The sequence below is a fragment of the Hyperolius riggenbachi genome, chromosome 7 (assembly GCF_040937935.1).
Source record: "Hyperolius riggenbachi isolate aHypRig1 chromosome 7, aHypRig1.pri, whole genome shotgun sequence".
NCBI classification, from domain to species: domain Eukaryota; kingdom Metazoa; phylum Chordata; class Amphibia; order Anura; family Hyperoliidae; genus Hyperolius; species Hyperolius riggenbachi.
Genome location: NC_090652.1, coordinates 244763022 through 244785576, shown reverse-complemented (window position 1 = coordinate 244785576; position 22555 = coordinate 244763022). Strand labels below are relative to the sequence as shown.

Sequence of the window (22555 nt, the reverse complement as noted above, 5' to 3'; positions counted from 1 at the left end):
GAGAAATGTGTGTGTCTTGTGCCTGCAGTCAGGCTTTAAAAGAGAATGTCCTCGCTGGTGATCTAAACTGTTAAGAATTGTAATGTTGTTAAGATAATACAATGTAGATTAATTTCTAACCCCCTATGGCAGAGCTTCAACGTAGTGCAATTTATCAGGTTATGTAAATCCTCTGCCTCCCCATCTCCTCCTACTTACAATCACTTTGTAGGTTTTGCAGCCCACCACATATTGATTTTATTTTTGTAGATACAGACCGAGGCAAGTTAATATTTAAACCTTTTGTTTAGCAACTCCAGCTTAGAGTCTTGGCTTTTTTTTTTTTTAAAAAAAGGAAACTGTGTAATCAAGAAGATTTGATAAATAGTCAATAGCCCACCCCCTGTCACTAATTGTTTTGTGCCGCTACAAAGGGACAGAAAACATTTCACTCTAGTAACAGGGTGAGTAATGATGGGGAGTTTTCTGCCCGTCTCCTTTGATGGATTGCAGGGCTGATCGATGGAAAGCATGGCAAATAAAATGGCATTTGCTCAGCCTGCTTCCCCCCCTCTTCTCTCCCCAACCTATTTCCCATTGAGTATCCAAATTTGGCAGTCTTCTCTTGTCCAGGCCTTGGTGAGGCTTAGGCCAGGTTCCATGTTTAATTTCACTTTAGTGCACTGGCCCTTCATTAGTGGAACGGGAAGAGGAGAGATTTGATGGATCTCTGTTGGGTGACACCGATACACAGTTCCTCTCATCCTTCATGTGGAGCCGCTTGTACATCATGAAATCATTTTGTGTCACAAAGGGTGAAAGACTTGCACTGCGGGGAGGCAGTTATCCAGGATATTAATCATCAACAGGCCACACTCATTTCCAGAGTAATTAAGATAATTATCTGTTTTTTTAATACGTACCGGTATATATTTATTTCACATGAGCACAAGGCATTCCTGGCCGGCCATGTTCCCCAAGCTTATAATAATTACACTCCTATTATCCAGGGGACTGGTAGGAGAATCCTGTACCTTGCTGGAGAGATTTCTCTAGTTTTATTTCCTCCATTAACATTCCTTATTTGAACAAGCGAACAGTATTTGGCTTAAAGGACCACTGTTGTGAAAAAGTGTAACATTTAAAATAAATGTAAAAACATACAAATGAGAAGTAGGTTTCTTCCAGAGTAAAATGAGCCATAAATTACTTTTCTCCTATGTTGCTGTCACAGTAGGTAGTAGTAATGTGAAAGAACCAACAGTTTTTGGACTAGCCCATCTACTTATGGGGGATTCTCAGAATGTTCTTTATTTTGTATAAAGACACTCCCTGAAAAGGATTTGTACAAATATGCTGGTCAGCCTCCCTGCTCGCTGCACACTTTTTTGGCAGTTGGATGGAGCAACTGCACTTTACTAAGGGCTTTTGAAAATAAAGAAAACACTGAAAATCTCCTATGAGGAGATGAGCTGGTCTCAGCCCCGTTTCTTGCCCCGTGCGGAGCGTGCCGCCGCCCGGGGCGCTGTTGGGAGGGGGGCGCTATAATGGAGGGGGGAGCCGGAGCCGCGGGGAGGGCAGCCCGACCTCTCCCTCCCCTCTCTGGGCGCCCTCCGTGCTCCCCCCTCAGATGCAGAGTCCGTGAGCAGCAGGGAAGCGCTGTTTACAACTCACCGGCTGCCTGGCTCCAAGCGCTGCTCTCTCGCCGCTGGTCTCCTCTCTCTCTCTGTATACGTACTGATACACGCTGCTTCCTGTAGCCGGAAGCAGCGTGTATCAGTATGTATACAGAGAGAGGAGACCAGCGGCGAGAGAGCAGCGCTTGGAGCCAGGCAGCCGGTGAGTTGTAAACAGCGCTTCCCTGCTGCTCACGGACTCTGCATCTGAGGGGGGAGCACGGAGGGCGCCCGGAGAGGAGAGGGAGGGAGAGGTCGGGCTGCCCTCCCTGCGGCTCCCCCCTCCATTATTGGGGGCATCTACCTATCTAACCTATTCTGGGGGCATCTACCTAATCTAACCTACGCTGGGGGGCAGCTGCTAATCTAACCTACGCTGGGGGGCACCTACCTATCTAACCTACACTGGGGGGCACCTACCTAATCTAACCTACACTGGGGGGCAGCTACCTATCTAACCTATACTGGGGGCAGCTACCTAATCTAACCTACGCTGGGGGGCAGCTACCTATCTAACCTATACTGGGGGCAGCTACCTAATCTAACCTACGCTGGGGGGCACCTACCTATCTAACCTACACTGAGGGGCACCTACCTAATCTAACCTACACTGGGGGGCAGCTACCTATCTAACCTATACTGGGGGCAGCTACCTAATCTAACCTACGCTGGGGGGCAGCTACCTATCTAACCTATACTGGGGGCAGCTACCTAATCTAACCTACGCTGGGGGGCACCTACCTATCTAACCTACACTGGGGGGCACCTACCTAATCTAACCTACACTGGGGGGCAGCTACCTATCTAACCTATACTGGGGGCAGCTACCTAATCTAACCTACGCTGGGGGGCAGCTACCTATCTAACCTACACTGGGGGGCACCTACCTAATCTAACCTACACTGGGGGGCAGCTACCTATCTAACCTACACTGGGGGGCAGCTACCTAATATAACCAACACTGGGGGGGGCAGCTACCTAATATAACCAACACTGGGGGGGCAGCTACCTATCTAACCTACACTGGGGGGCAGCTACCTAATCTAACCTATACTGGGGGGCAGCTACCTATCTAACCTATACTGGGGGGCACCTACCTAACCTATACTGGGGGGGCAGCTACCTTATCTAACCTATACTGGGGGGCAGCTACCTAATCTAACCTATTCTGGGGGGCACCTGTCTAATCTAGCCTATACTAGGGGGCACCTACCTAATCTAACCTATACTGAGAGGCACCTACCTATCTAACCTGGGGGGGGGGGCGCAATTTTTACACCCTCGCCCTGGGTGCATTTTAGCCTAGAAACTGCACTGGCTGGTCTAAAACACGTCAGTTCTGTCAGATTCCTACTACCTACTGTAAGTGACAGCAACATAGGAGAAAAGTAATTTGTGGCAAACTTCACTCTAGGAAAAATGTACTTTTTATTTGTATATGTTTGCATGTAATTTAAATTTTACGATTTTTGCGATAGTGGTCCTTTGGGAATAAAGAAAAACTTTTGTTTAAAAAAATAAATAAATGAAAACTACAAGTTATATTTTATAAGAACTAGAGATGCACTTTAAGATTAGTCTGTTTCTTAGGGCCTGAGCCCACTAACGCAGTTGTGTCCGCTTTTCAGTTAAACTTCAATGTCACAGAAGTTGAGATGCGGACAGCCGGACACAACTTTATTAGTGGGCTCAGGCCCTTAGTTTTACTATTCCAGTGTTACTATTGCTCTTTTGCATTGTAAGTCAATCCAGTAAATAGATTTAACAAATCTAATTGCTTGGCTTCAGTAACACGATGCTGCCAGCAGAACAGGAGTTTCTTCCTCAGCACAGAGGCATCATGTGACCCCACATGAGGTCACTTTGATTGGAGAGATTAACTATTTGTGGCAGGTTCTGGTACAGTCCTTCCCTACACAGTGAGAAATAGAGCAATCAGCCCTTCCTACACCATTTCTCATTGCTCTTTTATTTAACCCTTTTATAAAGACACTAAAGGGGCCCATACACCTAACGATTTTCCCGCCGATATACAGCAGATTCGATCACTGTGATCGAATCTGCTGTGAAATCATTGCGCAAACGTTGACCGAACGATCGATTTCGCTCGGAAATCGATCGTTCCCGCCGATTCTTGTCCGGGCGGAAGATTTCACTCGATCGCCGGCGAGGCGGGAGTGCGTCGATAGCGGCGTTCGAATGCCCGACGACCGACGCAATACAGCGGCAATACATTACCTGTTCCGCCGGCGCGTATCGCTGCTGCTCCTTTTCCGCTAGGCTCAGAGTCCCGCAGGCTTCACTTTTTCCTGTCCCGGCAGGAAATTTATACAGTAGAGCGTCCTCTACTGTTTAAACTTCCCCGGACAGGAAGTTCAGTGAAGCTGGATCTGAGTGCGGAGAAATAGATAGCGGAGACCAGGGGACTCGCATCGGCCGGATCAGGTAATGTGGGCGGGCGGTGGCGGCAGCTCCACAGATTGTGATCTGTTTCATGCTGAAATCGATTCACAATCTGTTTGCAGTAAAGGCAGCCATACGAACCCTCTCTGATCAGATTCAGAGAGGGATCTATCTTTTGGTCGATCTGATGGCAAATCGACCAGTGTATGGCCACCTTCAGAGTGCTGGTCCTAAACTCTTAGGGCCTGTTTCCACTACATGCAGATTGGATGCAGAAAAACTGATTACAATGAATGCCTATGGAAAAATCTGCATCAGAAAAATCGCATTTAGTGGAAACAGGCCCAGAGACATTCATTGGAGTCCGTTTTCATGCATCCTTTCCGCATCCAATCTACCTGTAGTGGAAACAGGCCCTTAGTCTCATAGCAGATGGAGGAAGTGGGAAGGGGTCATGAAACCTGTGCACACAGGAAGTGACTAGCTCATGCCCCCTTCCATCCCATGTGGGTGATTATGGTCTGGGAAGGGGAGTTTGGATAGCTTTCACTGGCATCTCGGCACAAAATGGAGCTATAGGACCCAACCAGACAGTTATTTAAAGAGGATCTGTAACATTAAAAAATTCCCCTGGGGGGGTACTCACCTCAGGAGGGGGAGCCTCTGGATCCTATCAAGGCTTCCCCGTCGTCCTGTGTCCCACACTGGTCTCGCTGCAGCCCACTGAACAGTGGGCATTTAAAAATGTACCTTCCCGGCTCCAGCGTAGGCGCAGTAGCGGCTCTCGGCGTGGAAATGGCTGATCCCAGTTGGGTCCGCTCTACTGCGCAGGTGCAAGTCGCCTGCGCCATAGAGCGGACCCAACTGAGATCGGCTATTTCCGAGCGTAGAGCCGCAACAGCGCCCCCACTGGAACAGGGAAAGGTAATTATTGCACAGCCTTACAAATTGTCGGCTGTTCATTCAGTGAGCTGCAGCCAGACACAGGAGGATAGGGGAAGCCTCATTAGGATCTAGAGGCTTCCCCCTACCTTTCATTACAGAGTCTCTTTAAGTAAATCCATTGCAGAAAATAAAAGCTGCAATGAACAGGACTTTAAATCTTCTCCATTTTCAGTACTGCTGCAGAAGCATCTGTGCAGCCACAAAGAAGTGACTCCTGGCACCTTCCATTCTGATGGCCAACATGGCCCGCTTCCTCCTACTATGCTGTCATTCAACCACCCTCCCATTGGTGCAGAGAGCATGGCAGAAGAACCAAAACAGCTTGGTACCTCTCAGCTCTAAACCAGGGACATGCCAGGAATGGAAGGGGCCGTGGAGTGGTCTTCTCTCCCCCAGATGCATCTTTACTGTCTTTATAGCCTGCAATTGTTATCTAAAAAGCCCTTCAGACATGCAGGTGTTACTATTCTCTCTAAATCTAAACTACCCATATGGCAACAAATGCAGCGATACAGGCTTCAATAATGCCAGAGAGAACACACACAGCAGATATCAGGTTTACAGGGACTGGCCGGATGGCATCCCCCTGTATACTCGCCCTCATTGGGAGGTCGATGGGTCAGTTTTTCGTGCGCCACCCTCTAGAAATTGCTAACCTTAGAAACTAAGTATACATTTTACACTGAACCCGTACTCTATAAAAAACTACAATTTGCTAATGTGTAGTAGTCACCAGACTTGTATATCACTAATATGATTTGAATGTGAAGCTGTAATATGTCTGATACTGCTGCACTGAGCTGCAAGTAACACATGAAATAGTGGCTGCAGGAAATAGTCTTTTTTGTCAGTGCCCTCTTCTTCTCACTATGACCATCAGAATTTTTAAAGAACCTAGGATCTGACAGTGAAGAAGAATCTCTCCAGTGGGACACAACAATAAAAACCAAAAATAAATAATCCCTTTGTACTACCCACAATTAAGTGTGTCTTATTTTTTTAAGAAAGCAAACTTTTGTTTTTCTTAGCATTTTAGTAAGGGGGCTTTTAGGACCATTGTAGCCCCTCACACACACCAATGATATGGTTCACCATGAGCTTGCCGGTTAGTCTGTACCTTTTTATTTTTTCTAAAATAGGTTCCTATATGCCCCCCCTATTTTTTTATTTTGTTTTTTACCTGGTCTGTGTGCCTTTGCTGAACCGTGGAGAACTCTGCAGTGCAAACAGAATTGTGGGAAGTTTGTTAGTTTTTTGGGGTTTTTTTTTAGCTACAGTAAAAAGCTAATCTCAGAATGCAAATAACAAACGTCCCATTTCAGATACTATAAGGACACCATGACAAAAAGGTAATTGGAGCATCCCTCTCCTTTTGAAGAGTTTACACAGTGACTGTAAAGGCTGCCATACACTGGTCGATTGCCACCAGATCGACCAGCAGATAGATCCCTCTGTGATCGAATCTGATGAAAGAGGGATCTAGTGGCTGCCTACACTGCAAACAGATTTTGAATTGATTTCACTATGAAACCGATTCACAATCTGTGGAGCTGAAATTTTCCTAAGGAACATTTTATTTATCATGCATCGTGGTGACTTAGTGGTCAGAGCACTATCTGCATAGAGTTCTGTATGTTCTCCCTACGTGTCTGTGTGGGTTTCCTCCGTGCACTGCAGTTTCCACTCACATCCCAAAAACATACAGATAAGTTAATTGGCATCCCCTAAATTGGCCCTAGATTATGATATATACACTACACGATACATACATAGACATATGACTATGGTAAGGATTACATTGTGAGCCCCTCTAAAGGACAGTTAAGTGACAAGACTATCTAAGCTGTACAGCACTGGGGGAAGATGCCGGCGCTATATAAATACTGAATAATAATACTATATTGGGCAAGCCGGTGATTAAGGTCCGGTCTCCAATAACTAATCAGGTTTCAGCTACTGTATTTGAATGCCAGAGACATTGTTTTGGGTTACCATTTTTTTCTTTTATTGCCTACTTACCTATTTCCTGTTTGAAGTTTGTTTGTGAAGAGGGTAAACTTTTTCACTGTTAGTATGACAATGTTTTCCCTTCTGCGGATGCTCTTTCATAAGTAGACAAGTTATAAAAGAATATGCTTTGTTTTGGTTTAGCCCCCAAGCCATGGCATCACTGCCAAGAAAAATAGAATTTAACATAAAAGACGTTCAGACAAAATGTTCCTCTTCCTGGATGTATAAATTGTGCAAAGCCTGAATAATTTATCTAAACCAGAAACAAGACAAATTATCCGCGATCACAATTAAGAGTACCGTTTGGAATTGTAATTAAATTGTTGCATCGTATTAATAGCTTACATTTTTCCAGCCAGACGTCATTGTTTTAAGCTTTGTAAATCCGTGTGTGTTTTTTTTTTTTATTATTACATTGAAATGCTATAGAGCAGCATGTAACGATTGTGCATAAATACCCAGTTAATCATTGACCATCTTTACAATTGCAGAGGCCTGGCAGCAGGCGAAGATAATGGCCAGAGAGGTTACATGCTGACATTTGTCATTGCTTACCTTCGGGTAGGTCACCCTTCTTTTCCTCCTCTCTTTGTCTGCTCATCAATGTGGATATTGACGTGTTCTGACCCCGGAGAATATTGAGCGCTTTATAAAAGAGGCCTTTAAAATGTGTTGCACATCTTTGCCTTTCTTGCCGAGAAGATGCTGTCATTTTCCCTGCAAGCTTTCTACCCCTTTCCATAGAATTCACATAAAGCCCTATTAGTTCAGGGTGTGCAGATGTTGCTGGAAGAGGTATGAAAGTGATCAATGGAACAAGCAGTGTGTTATTTGCCACTTATCCAGGCAACAATAAGTTAGGCGGATTCTGTTGGAGTGGTTTTCAAGTGCCCTGTGATGTATCTGAGGTCTCTGTGGTTTGTGGATAAAAGTGACATCACAAAACCATTTATTAACACAATATACACCAACACCAAGCTGAGACTGATCACAGAAGCCACAATATGGCTGGTGCCGCATTGAACACAAAGTCAAAGGTTCCTTAGCGTCCATATGCAGCCAAAAGTATTACTTAATGTAGTGTAGTACTTGTAACATACTGTAGATGTATTACCACCAGTTCACTTTCTGTTCAGTAATAGTGTGGGTGTTTGAATTCAGGATATTGAATTCAGAAACCCAAATTATCCTGAACACCTCACTTCAGCCCCCAAGCAAGGGTCAAGACAGCTAATTTTGGTACAGCGCTGCACCAATGATTTGGGTGCCACTATAGGCCATAATGCGAACTACAGCTGTAGCGGCACTCAGTGACTCATTTTGGCTTCGGCAAAAGCCAGAGCTTAAACTATCAAAAAGACAAGGTATTTTGGACGCCGGCAATAGCCGGTGCCTGAATTACGCCCCCTCCCAAGTTTCTACAACCCATAGTAGGAATAGTATCTAATGCAGGAAAGAGTTTGGCTACAGCAGGGTGAGCTGTCTTTTTGGTTCACTTTGTGCCCACATTTGCCTGCGCAATTTTTGAATGTATACGCAAGTGGACAAGTTAATGGGGAATTCACTTGCTTGCGTAGCATGGTGTGCTTCTCGTGACTCCGATGCTCCCTCCTTCCAAGCCGGGGAGGTGGAAGCATTAGAGTCAAATGAGGTATGCCATGAAGCAAGTAAGTGAATGCCCCATGACCCTGTCCATTTGCTCGGGTGCTGCAGTGTGCTGTTTCAGATAGTTTGGGTTTCCAAATTTGAACACCAACACTAGGCTATTGCCAGCATCTGAGGTTTTCCAATTGACCATAGATGGTGGCCAAGGTTCTCCCAGACAGGAAATCACACAAGCTGTGGTCCAACATAACTCAGATCAGGTTTGTAAAATTTTGCAATGTATGTTAATATAAAGAAACCCAGGCTAGGATTGTGGGGTCACTTGCATTCTCCAATAATCCTCAACCCTGGAGTACTAGCAGGTGCAGAAAAGCAGTTTTCAGTGCTCTTTCACAGCAGATTGCCTAAACAAAGATGGTGTTTGAAAATTAATTGAATTAACTGATTAAACCTTGTTGGTACTAAACCTGGGTCATTAGATGTTTGTATAAAAATGACATATCTTGTCTGTTTTGTAGGACCTTGGCTTGGATTACTATTTGATAGGGGAATCCTTTGAGACCTCCGTTCCATGGGACAGGTAAGCTCGCATGTACACTGGTAATTTTCATAGTTTTCATGAATATTTGTCTCTGCCAGACTTTCTTTTTTTTTTTTTTTTTTTTTTATATAAATAATGAACAATGGCCCCTTTGTATATGTTGTTCACACGTCACAAGAAACGCTTGCACTTAACGTGTGATCATTTGTTTAGAAACCCAGAATATATCGCTGTATAAACACTGCATGGATTAGATCCAGTGACTTCACATGTGTGAATACGTGTTCAGGGCAGTGAAAAAACTTTGCTGAATTATATTGTAAATAAGTAATTGGACTGAGAGCAGCTGTTTTACTAAAGAACATTACAATTATTATTATCTTTAGCCATTGTATATTTTGCAGATGAGATAAAAGGAACAACACTATCTGCTCTGTTTCAATGACAGTGTGGGGGGGGGGGCAGGTAGGGCATGATGGATGGACTACGAGCGGCAGTGTGACGACGGGAAGGGGTACATCGCAAAAATGGGATGGGGGGGGGGGGGTTGGGGGGAATCAGTGTTGCTGGGTTTGGGTAGGTCCGTCCAGTGGATAGGTTGGGTGCTGTACACACTCTTGATTGACTGAGGCGGTCGCCCATCTCAGCTGACTTAAATCAGGCTTGTGTATGAGCCTTTAGAGAGGAGAAACATGCTCATATCAAACCTGAGCACATATCTTGAGACATATTAAGCCAAACTAGCCCCAAAATTGAACAAGGCAAACCTTAATAGCAGTCAGGTTGATAAATTAATGTAAACAATGTGTAAATGCAATATAGTGCACACATTGCCTTTATTATGACTCCTCTATGTGCTGCTCAAACTGCAGCACAGCTTGCTTCCTGCCCTATGTAGGTGTGGCTGGTGAACAAGTCCATCATGAGTGACCATGTGACACCCAAAATAGGAAGAATTCTAAACACTAAAGGCCAGACTATAGTTTTCCAGCATTACAAGAGCAAACAGGTACAGGTTTAATTTGGTGGCAAAGGATGGTGACAGAGGTAGTAAGAAAGGTGAACATAAACCTAGTTTGCACATTTGTTTCCTTAGCTGCACAGTTCACCACTCACCTCACCTGTATTCAGTTTTATACACCAGAGGTGGGTGGGAACACTCTGTGCTGGTTCAGTTTAGGATAGTTTACAAGATGTGAAGATTCAAGACCCCACAGTGTGAAAAGGAAGCCAGCAAAGTAAAGTGGAGGGGTCTTATATCTGTATGGATAGGTGTATAGCTGCAAGCCAGCCCAGCCATGCAGCATATCTTTAAATTTGATAGTACATTGCCAAAAGTGATGCTTGAAATTGACACTAAAACATGTGCTTTCAATATTTAAAACTTACATTTTGGGTTTAGTAGGGTTTTACGGATGATCAGAATGCCACCTTCTGATAGCGGTTGGTAAATTCATTTTTACTTTATTAAAGAAGCTTTAGGCGCTGAGCAGAACAGATTAAAAATTAAGTACCATTATCTTCAGTGAAAGGATGGTCAGGGTTTGTGGATTTCAAAAATCATTTAGTGAATTGTTAGATTCAGCATGTGTAATTACCTGCCAGGAGGAGAGCAGAGTGATGAGGGCAGTGATGGGTGGGTTTTCTGCTCAAACTTTCTTATAGGCTACTGACAGCAGTGCACAGGCAGTGACACATTCATTTGCATTGACGTGCTTCTGCTTTATGCTTAAGGTTTCCAGAGAGAAAGTTGTTCAGTTTACATTGGCCACTATTTTTTCAAACGGTTATAAGTCTCTTTTATATCAGCCCTGTGGCCTTTACCTACTGCCCTACTTCTTCCACTGACACAAGCAGACTGTGAAGATCAGGGATAACTAGACTGATCACAAGGCATCATATAAAGACAAAGAAACAAAGACAAATACTTATATAGCGCTTTTCTCCTGGCGGACTCAAAGCGCCAGAGCTGCAGCCACTAGGACGCGCTCTATAGGCAGTAGTAGTGTTAGGGAGACTTGCCTAAGGTCTCCTGCTGAATAGGTGCTGGCTTACTGAACAGGCAGAGCCGAGATTCGAACCCAGGTCTCCTGTGTCAGAGGCAGAGCCCTTAACCATTACACTATCCAACCTCTACTACAGCTGGGCTAGCGGTTTATCATAGACTTTTCATGCCATTTGTGGACATTGTTGAACAGGATATTACAAAATATAAATATATCTATTTCTAGTGCAAGTCAGACAGAGCTGAGCTTATTCTGGCTTAGGAAGGTCCCATTTTATCTGGGGAAGAGTGCATACTCTACCATTATGTATATGCACTGGCTGGATAGTGTATCCTATTCAGTAGGGGACCTTGGACAAAACTCCCTAACGCTGCCACTGCCTACTGAGCGCATCCTAGTAGCTGCAGCTCTGGCGCTTTGAGACCACCAGGAGGAAAGTGCAATATAAATGTTATTTGCCTTGTCTCATCTATATGGATGTCAATACACTATATCTGATGTGCAGTCACTGTCTCTGATTACACCTTAGTCAGCTTGCTGTTGGTGGGCCTCCTGCTCAGTATTGGCGTAACTCAAATTCATATGTAATAGCAATTGAGTCTCTCACATTTCACAACATGAAGTCCTTTTCTTCCTCTGCAAATTTTTCAAGGTCCCTCTTCTTGCATATCCCAGTAGGAGCTAGTAAAAAAGGGCGCACAGGGATAGTGGACAAAAAGGGCACCGCCATAGACTGCAATGCAAAATATCGGCTATTCGGTGCTCACAGTGTTCTCCCCAGAATTTATTTCCAGGCGGGTGTCATGAAAAAGTAGCCAGGTGAGGCGAGATGAGAATGCAGGGCTGGTGCTTCTGTGCGCAACTCTGCTTACAGCATAGGAGGAAGTGAGTCGATGACAGCCGGGTTCTCACCAAAACTAGCCGGGTGGAGCACCCTGCTAAAAGAGCCTGGGGAGAACACTGGGCGCCCGACAGGAAAAAAGGGCGCCCTAGAAATAGTGGTTACAGGGATCGTGTTAACAAAAGTTTTCGTTTACAGAATAAGGTTTATAACAAATATCGTTTACAAGTTCGTTCTGAGTTTGTGTTATACTTATTTTTTCGTTTTTAAATTTCGCTTATATCAGTTTTTACTTATTATTTACTTTAAAAATTTCGCTTACAAACGTATAACAACTAAATTTTCGTTTACACTTCTTTGATCATTTAAAAATTTGTTTTCATATGTATAATGCATAAATACAGTTTTCAACCTTATTGTATTAGAAATACATCGCTTTTGGTATTAACTTTGTTTTTACACTTATAATGCGTTGATTATAGTTACTAAAATATCGCTTTTAATATTACTGTTATTTTAAGGTTGTTTTTACACTTATAATGCGTTGATTATAGTTACTAAAATATCGCTTTTAATGTTACTGTTATTTTAAGATTTCTAATGCTTGTAAGGCTATCTATTGTATTGTATATATTTATATATACTTTTCTTTATTTATAATATTAATGTATACGTGATTTTAAGGCTATTTTAAAGCTATTTATTCTATTACAAATATATAAATTATTTTATTCATGTTATTTGTAGAGAAGTATTTTAAGGATTAAATATATTATTATTTATATGTGTTTAGGGTGTTTTGTGCGGTGGGGATGGTTAGGTTTAGCCATTACCAGGGGGGTCTAGGGGTTAGGGATAGGTACAGGGAGAGTTAGGTATAGTTACAGTATAATATACGTAATCAGGGGGTGGTTAGGGTTAGGTACCACCAGGGGGGTGGTTAGGGTTAGGCACCACCAGGGGGGTCTTAGGGTTAGGCACCACCAGGGGGGTCTTAGGGTTAGGCACCACCAGGGGGGTCTTAGGGTTAGGGATGGGTACAGGGAGGGCTGTGTCTGAGAGTAAGGTTAGGTATAGTTACAGCACAATATATGTAATATATACAATTTATTAAATTATATATATTTAAACAAAGAGGGGGTTAGGAATAGGGAGAGATCTGTGTGAGCCTACAGTTTGGTATAATTACAGTAAAATATCTGTAAAACCTACCATTGCATTGCTATGCTTAATACAACTGTAAATATCATTTTTGTTATAGACGATATTTGACGTTTCTTTACAGAATTCGTTTGTTGTTATAGACGGTATTTTGCCATTTCATTTCCGTTTATTTAACCTATTTAGCACTAAATTTTCGTTTACAACCCCTTAAAAGAAAAAGATGGTTTTGCATTAAAACTTAAAATTTCGGCTATACCCCGCGCCCTTTTTTCCAGGCGCCCTTTTTTTGATACACGCTATCACAGTACACCTCCACCACATCCAGTCAGAAGTCTCTCTAGATGCGATGACCTCCAGGGTTTAGTAGCACGTTTGGGATATTCCCAGGTCTCCCACGACCTCCACGATCAGATACAATCCACTCCCTATTCTACCTTCAATATCCCATTCATGGCCATTGTGATACAGTAGCAAGAAAAAGTCTGTGAAGCCTTTGGAATCATATGGATTTCTGCACAAATTTGTCATAAAATGGGATCTTATCTTCATCTAAGTCACAACAATAGACAATCGCAGTCTGCTTAAACTAATACCATACTAATAATTTAAAATGTTTCCATGTTTTTATTGCACACCATGTAAACATACACATTGAACGCAGAGGTGTTGTCTATCACCTGTAAACCTGGTTCAGATTGTGCCAAAGAGTGTGTAATAGAGGAAGAATTCCCTCATTCTCCTGCAGAGTACCTGCACATTACCCTTAGATGTACCTACAGTTAAAGGGAACCTAAACTGAGAGGGATATGGATGTTTCCTTTTTAAACGATAACAGTTGCCTGCCTGTCCTGCTGATCTCTCTGGCTGCAGCAGTGGCTGAATCACAACCCTGAAACAAGCATGCAGCTAATCCAGTCTGACTTCAGTCAGAGCACCTGATCTGCATGCTTGTTGAGGGGCTGTGGCTAAAAGTATTAGAGACACAGGATCAGCAGGAGAGTTAGGCAACTGGTAATATTTTAAATGGAACAATCCATATCCTTCTCAGTTTAGGTTCCCTTTGAATTGCCTAGGGCCCAGTGACTAGTTTTGATTTCTATTTAACAGCTACTCCGCAGCTACATCCTAAGTTTAGTTAAAAACGCATCTCTTGTGTACATGGGGAAAAAAAAACCCCAGAGGTAGGCAAATGCTTGAAAGTTAGAGTGTTCCAACACATTGTTTAATAAAATTCACTGTACACCTGTATCAGCTGGGTTCCGTTGCATAGCTCCGCTGCCTTGCAGAAAATGGCCCTGGTCTTTATCTATATCAGATATAGAAAGGTAGATGCATTTTTCTGTAAGGTGACGGCGCTACACACTGGAACCTGGCTGATGTGGGGCTCTGGTGAATCTTATTGTACAGACAACATGCTGGGGCATTCATGTTAACAATAACATGACAAGATGACTGAAAGGGTAGAATGTTAGCTTCCTGGCCAGGAGCTTTTTGTTCAAAAAGCAGATGCCATCTTAATATAGCTTTAAAATTCCTAAGCTTTGGCAGTGATGAAATGCCTTTTATGTTACATACTTTCAATCAACAAGACTGTTATATCCATATTAGAGGAGTCTGAGTCAAGGAGTTGTTGGAATCATAAATTAAGGAGTCGTAGTTTGAGTCTGATGATTTTTGTACCGACTCCACAGCACTGCTTCTTTCTTAGTTTGCCATTTTCTGAAATGATCTATTATTATTATACTGTATTTATAACAATGACATTGTATTACACAAGATTGGACAAATAATTAGTAAGTGATATAGATTTCAAACAGAAGATGAACAATTTCAGAATGATGATTCAGGAGTAGAAGTGAGATATCCGTACAGAGTACATTTTACTGCTCCAGGGTCCAGTAGCAGCATGTTCTACCTGACGGCAGACACTGCTTGGCATTACACATGGCGATTTTTGTGCAGCTGTTTGACTATAGAAAACCATCTCGCAGCATGTGGGTTTGTGTGTCTACAGGCAATTTAGAACTTTATACTAAAATCTGTAATCTAGGACAAACCACTTGCGCACACAACAGGCCTCATCTCTCCTGGCTTTCTACGCACTCACGGCCATTTAATATCTCCTGAAATCTTCAAGCCTGACAGTGATTACTGTATTGGTATCTGTGCAGAAGTAACCCTTCCTATCCTATGTGTAAATATTACATTTTTGCTGCCTTAAACTGTCATAGGTCATTGCTTTGGATAACAATTTAGCATATGTATAAATGCTAATACCCCCCCCCCCCCAATCCTTCTCAAGGTCAAATGATGGTGGTCTTAGAATACCTGTTGTTCTTCCGGGGGGGGGGGAAGGGGTTCACAAATGGGAGAGGACCTGGAGCCCATTATGGTGTAATATGGAAAGTAATTCTGGAGCACTCTTACCTTCGGGCACTGTTTTAAAAACATGAGGAAGCAGGTGAATGTCTGCGAAACATGTTGTCCAGTGTTTTTAAATAAAATATTTTTATATCTTGTATCAGTCCTTGGGGTTAAGTTGTTCTTGCCATTCTAGTGTTTCTTTAATCATTTTACACATCCTTTGGGAGGGAGGTGCTCCCTCCCAAGATCATCAGCCTCCTCTTCAGGAATCTCCTGAACTGAAAAATACTCTGTAGTTGCCATTGAGGCTTTCAGCTAGATGCCTCCTGCTAAAGCTGGCCATTAGTTAGTTGATTGTGTAGTGAACGCTTTTTCGTCCGATCAGAATTTCTGATCGCTCGAACGATTTTTCGCTAGAAATTGGACCGTTAGTGGCCACCTTTACTCTCCTCCTCTCCTTACTACAGGACAGGAAAATAGGCCTCATGGCATAGAATATCTGTATAGTGATCATGGTTAAGCTGTCACATGAAACCACCACAAACTATCAGTTCCTGTGACAATTATCCACCATGTACACATAACTTCAGTGCTGATATTTTGTGCATAAGGCAACTCCTAGTTCGTTGTGTATAATTACCCAGCTTATCTTTTCTGTTTTGCAGAGTCCTAGATCTGTGCAGAAATGTTAAAGAGAGAATCGTTCGAGAGTGCAAAGAAAAAGGTGTACAGTTCCCACCTCTATCCACATGCAGGTATGTCTCCTTTTCAGTATAATTCCCATCCTCCAGCTGTCACTATGTAACACATCATATTTCCCTAACTGTGTCATTCCCACACACAAACCAGCATCGCCATGCAAGCTTAGAGCAGTCTCCTGATGTTTTATGACATCTTAATATGATTCCACTACTGGAAACCTCATAGCTGTTCTCGCTTTGTCATCTCAGTTGAGTCTATATAATGAGATTGATTGAAGTGCTTAACCTTTATAAAAGTCAGCACATTGATCGCCATTGAAACCGAACAGAATTCACATTAAGTTTTCATGATGGAAATTTTGAAAACGAATAAAGACCATTTGACGAATGTAATATAAATAAACTATTACTGCGTGGTTGTTAATTCCTACGACCAGCACTTTACGAGTTTAAAATTGGAAAGAACCACTCAAAAAAAGAACTGTTGGGAGTTTCATTTTACTTTTATACCAGCCGAGTAACATTTTTATCTCTTTGACATGTTGTTTTTTCTTTACTAGATTGAGCTAGATTAAATTGTTAGCTGTTCAGGCTGTTAAAAACTTCCAAAGCTGTAAACAGAATTGTAGATTTTATTTAGAACTTAGGAAAATAATTGAGGGATGTGGTAAAAAGATGAATAACGGATCTCTTAAAAGCCTCAGCAGCTGAGGAAATGCCCTTAAAACTTTCTTGGTGGTGCGTTGCAAATGTGTCTCTATTATCTATTCTCTCCAGTTGGGATAATTGCTTGGCATATATCTTCACGCGGCACCGCTAACAAAAACAAAGTCTGGATTGTAAACCAAATTCTTTCACACAAAAATGTCAAACATACTCTCTGGTTCATCGTTACATGTTTATGGTCAGGCTTGGGTTGATTATCTTTAGTTGTGGATTCTTCCGGCAGCAGGGGCAGATTTAAATCTTGGTCCTGAGCTGCTATCGGAAAGCTGGTTTGTTAGGCTTCTTACGTAAACCTTCAGACCTTTGGGATGGCCACACACAAGAGACAGAAAGATGACTTAAAATGAAGAGTTTCACTTGTTTATCTTGTACTTGAAAGAACATTGGCAAGATGTATTATGATATTGGGGTTTGCCAGCAATAACTGATACACAAACATTGTGATGAACTGAAGAGGGGTGTCCGGTCAATTAAATTCAAGTGACGAACCTCAGGAACCTGGGAAAGAAAAAAGGAATGGAAAACGCCAGGCACTCCAAATAGTGTATTTTCAGGCAATGAAATAATGTGTTAAACAAGTACTTTTAACAATTCTGGGCTGTTCTTAGACAACCACAGTATCAGGCAGGTGGAGAATTCTGTCTCCACGTGGATTAGTATCCTCTGCAGGATGGGTTGGGTCACAGTCCAGAAAGGATTTCTGGATAATTATCACAGGGGACATACCTGGGGGGTGGGGAAACTATACATAAAATGGGAGGAGGCATCTCAATGTAGTTGCAATGGATAAACTTGGGTAATGAAACAATCTTAATTTAGGTTAAAAGTTTGGAGATAATAATTTGATTGGACACAGGAGAAGACTATGCATTTTATGGGCCCTGCCCGCTTTTTTTTCAGTAGTGATGGTCATATCTAGAAGAACTCATGGAGAAGCATGTGTGGCACTTTTTTGCAGCCTAACTACGCTAAGGGGCCCAAAGTCCAATGAGCACCTTTAGGCTTTACAGGGGTGCTTATAATTAGGCACCCCCCAAAATGCCAGGACAGTAAACACACCCCACAAATTACCCCATTTTAGAAAGAAGACACCCCAAGGTATTCCGTTAGGAGTATGGTGAGTTCATAGAAGATTTTATTTTTTGTCACAAGTTAGCAGAAATTGATTTTAATTGGTTTTTTTTTTCACAAAGTGTCATTTTCCGCTAACTTGTGACAAAAAATAAAATCTTCTATGAACTCACCGTACTCCTAACGTAATACCTTTGGGTGTCGTCTTTCTAGAATGGGGTCATTTGTGGGGTTCCTATACTGCCCTGGCATTTTAGGGGCCCTAAACCGTGAGGAGTAGTCTTGAAACCAAATGTCGCAAAATGACCTGTGAAATCCTAAAGGTACTCATTGGACTTTGGGCCCCTTAGCGCACTTAGGGTGTAAAAAAGTGCAACACGTGGTACCGCCGTACTCAGGAGAAGTAGTATAATGTGTTTTGTGGTGTATTTTTACACATACCCATGCTGGGTGGGAGAAATATCTCTGTAAATGACAATTGTTTGATTTTTTTTTACACACAATTGTCCATTTACAGAAAGATTTCTCCCACCCAGCATGGGTATGTGTAAAAATACACCCCAAAACACATTATACTACTTCTCCTGAGTACGACGATACCACATGTGTGACACTTTTTTGCAGCCTAGGTGCGCTAAGGGGCCCAACGTCCTATTCACGGGTCATTTTGAGGCATTTGTTTTCTAGACTACTCCTCACGGTTTAGGGCCCCTAAAATGCCAGGGCAGTATAGGAACCCCACAAGTGACCCCATTTTAGAAAGAAGACACCCCAAGGTATTCCGTTAGGTGTATGGCGAGTTCATAAAAGATTTTATTTTTTGTCACAAATTAGTGAAAAATGACACTTTGTGAAAAAAAAACAAAAATCAATTTCCGCTAACTTTTGACAAAAAATAAAATCTTCCATGAACTCGTCATACACCTAACAGAATACATTGGGTGTCTTTTTTCTAAAATGGGGTCACTTGTGGGGTTCCTATACCGCCCTGGCATTTTACGGGCCCAAAACCATGAGTAGTCTGGAAACCAAATGTCTCAAAATGACTGTTCAGGGGTATAAGCATCAGCAAATTTTGATGACAGGTGGTCTATGAGAGGGGCGAATTTTGTGGAACCGGTCATAAGCAGGGTGGCCTTTTAGATGACAGGTTGTATTGGGCCTGATCTGATGGATAGGAGTGCTAGGGGGGTGACAGGAGGTGATTGATGGGTGTCTCAGGGGGTGGTTACAGGGGAAAATAGATGCAATCAATGCACTGGGGAGGTGATCGGAAGGGGGTCTGAGGGGGATCTGATGGTTTGGCTGAGTGATCAGGAGCCCACACGGGGCAAATTAGGGCCTGATCTGATGGGTAGGTGTGGTAGCGGGTGACAGGAGGTGATTGATGGGTGTCTCAAGGTGTGATTAGAGGGGGGAATAGATGCAAGCAATGCACTGGCGAGGTGATCAGGGCTGGGGTCTGAAGGCGTTCTGAGGGTGTGGGCGGGTGATTGAGTGCCCTAGGGGCAGATAGAGGTCTAATCTGATGGGTAGCAGTGACAGGGGGTGATTGATGGGTAATTAGTGGGTGTTTAGGGTAGAGAACAGATGTAAACAATGCACTTGGGAGGTGATCTGACGTCGGATCTGCGGGCGATCTTTTGATGTGGGTGGGTGATCAGATTGCCCGCAAGGGGCAGGTTAGGGGCTGATGGGTGGCAGTGACAGGGGGTGATTGATGGGTGGCAGTGACAGGTGATCAGTGGGTTAGTACAGGGAAGAACAGATGTAAATAATGCACTGGCGAATTGATAAGGGGGGTCTGAGGGCAATCTGAGCGTGTAGGCGGGTGATTGGGTGCCCGCAAGGGGCAGATTAGGGTCTGATCTGATGGGTAACAGTGACAGGTGGTCATAGAGGGTGATTGATGGGTAATTAGTGTGTGTTTAGGGTAGAGAACAGATGTAAACAATGCACTTGGGAGGTGATCTGACGTCGGATCTGCGGGCGATTTATTGGTGTAGGTGGGTGATCAGATTTCCCGCAAGGGGCAGGTTAGGGGCTGTTTGATGGGTGGCAGTGACAGGGGGTGATTGACGGGTGATTAACAGGTGATTGACAGGTGATCAGTGGGTTATTACAGGGGGATAGAGGCATACAGTACACGGGGGGGGGGGGGTCTGGGGAGAATCTAAGGGGGTTGGGGGTGATCAGGAGGGAGCAGGGGCAGTTTAGGGCATAAAAAAAGAATAGCATTTACAGATAGTGACAGGGAGTGATTGATGGGTGATTAGGGGGGTGATTGGGTGCAAACAGTGTTCTGGGGGGTGGGCAGGGGGGGGGGGTCTGAAGGCTGGGGTGGGAGTTCAGGGGGGCTGTGGGTAAAAAAAAAAATGTGTGGTGTATACTTACTACTGCTTCCTCCTCGCTGGTGGTCTCTGGAACAATGAGACCACGAGGCGCGGAGGAAGCGTGTATAAAGCACTTTGTTTACCTAGCAAAGTGCTTTATACACTTTAACTATATTGCGGATTTCCTCCGCCCGCCGGCGCTGCTAATTGGCCGGAGACTGGAGTCTAAGTCCCCGGCCATCGACCCACGGATGACGCGATCGCTCCGCCCATGCCCGTACAAGCACTGCCGCCTCTGTGCATGCAGCGGTCCTTGCGGGATCCACTTTCCGGCCGACCTTTTGCAGTGGGCGGTCGTTAAGTGGTTAAGGATATGACCAGAAGATGAGTGGAATTTTAATTTAAAGCTCTATTCCACTTAAAAAATGTTTTGGGTAATGTAGGCACCCTTATTGACACCCTTACCTCCATTTCAGAGAATTTCTCAATTTCTCATACACAAATAAGCCATGTGAAAAGAGGTTTATTTGATATATATGTTACGGCCAGAACCCGAAGTTTGGCCAGAACTAGAAGTGGCCGGCCACTTCGGGTTCTGGCCGGCCAATGTGCGAACTGGCCGCTGCGCTGCGGCCAATGTGAGAAATGCAACAATTCCTGTAAGGTTAATGTGATGTTGTGGCCGCAGCGCAGCGGGCAAAATGTATCACACATCTTACTTTATTCAATGACATTAAGCCGCCCGGCTTTTTCTCTGCCTCTCTCCTCCCCCCCGCCTCTCTCTCCTCCTCCCCCCGCCTCTCTCTCTCTCTTCTCTTATGGGCAGCCGGGCGGGGACACGCGTGTCCCTCCGGAGTCGTTCGTCGCGGCAGGGGAATCCTGCCGTTCTTGCAGAGCGGGTGCTGGCAGAAGCGATGTCTGCAGCCTCCCCGCTCTGCTCTCCTGCCGCGACGAACGACTCTCCTGGACACGCGTGTCCCCGCCCGGCTGCCCATAAGAGAAGGAAGAGAGAGAGGCGAGGGGAGGAGAGAGAGGCGAGAGGAAGAGAGAAAGCGGGGAAAAAGCCGGTCGGCTTAATGTCATTGAATAAAGTAAGATGTGTGATACATTTGCCCGCTGCGCTGCGGCCACAACATCCCATTAACTTTACAGGAATTGTTGCATTTCTCACATTGGCCGCAGCGCAGCGGCCAGTTCGCACATTGGCCGGCCAGAACTCGAAGTGGCCGGCCACTTCTAGTTCTGGCCAAACTTCGGGTTCTGGCCGTAACATATATATATATAATTTTATTTTTGTTTCATCATCTGCTTCCCCCTTTAAATGTTGTTGTTATGGTTCTGCAATCTTGATACAACTCGCATCAAGTTTAATTCCTGTCCATTTCCTTTTCCTGAAACCTTATAAATTGTATGGTGTTCTTTGGTAGCTGACCCAGTATATATATAAGTCCATATGCATACGAAGAGTCGCACACCGTTAGCAGGGGTGCTGGACCCAAACGTGGAAATATCAAAAATTCAAAAAAGGTCTGCACACTCCAGTGTGGTCAATCCACATTTATTTGACAAAATGTGACATTATGCCATTCAGCACCAACGAGTTGTTTCGGGGCCACGGAGGGTCCCCTTTGTCAAGGCAACAAGCCATTCTGCGTGCTGCCTTGACAAAGGGGACCCTCCGTGGCCCCAAAATGACTCATTGGTGCTGAATGGCATAATGTCACATTTTGTCAAATGTGGTATGACCACACTGGAGTGTGTGGACCTTTTTTGAATTTTCAGTATATGTATAATGTATCATTTTTAGCCAGCAATGAATAAAGCACACCGGATACTTTTACACGGGGGATCCTGGTGTCAGTGTCCAAATAAGCAGAAGTTATATTTACCATTGAGCTCTTTATATTCCTCTCAATGCACTTTCATACTACATTAAATTATAACGAATACAGTGGAAAATAGTCATAGTGCTTCTTATCTTTCCATATGATAGAAATTCTTCACAATGGGGATACTGACCACAGCCAGAACCAAAGACTGGCGCTAATCCCTTCCCCGCCGTTTTTTTTTTCATTTTTTACTCTATACCATTTTGCAGATGTCTTGAAAGAGAATCATACCTGTTGCAGTCATTATCTCCCAGACCGCGCCTCTTGGTGCGCCCAGTAACATCCAGAAAACTCCTGACTG

The 22555-nt window shown here is 43.7% G+C and overlaps 1 protein-coding gene across 1 annotated transcript in view; it reads left to right on the top strand.

The window, feature by feature from the left end:
• Nucleotides 1–22555, top strand: part of AGPS (alkylglycerone phosphate synthase) — a 308587-nt gene that overhangs the window by 213744 nt on the left and 72288 nt on the right. Inside the window, exons 15-17 of the mRNA XM_068245442.1 lie at nucleotides 7505–7574; nucleotides 9137–9198; nucleotides 16200–16289. Coding sequence (XP_068101543.1) covers nucleotides 7505–7574; nucleotides 9137–9198; nucleotides 16200–16289 — 222 coding nt within the window. The remainder of the gene's footprint in view (nucleotides 1–7504; nucleotides 7575–9136; nucleotides 9199–16199; nucleotides 16290–22555) is intronic.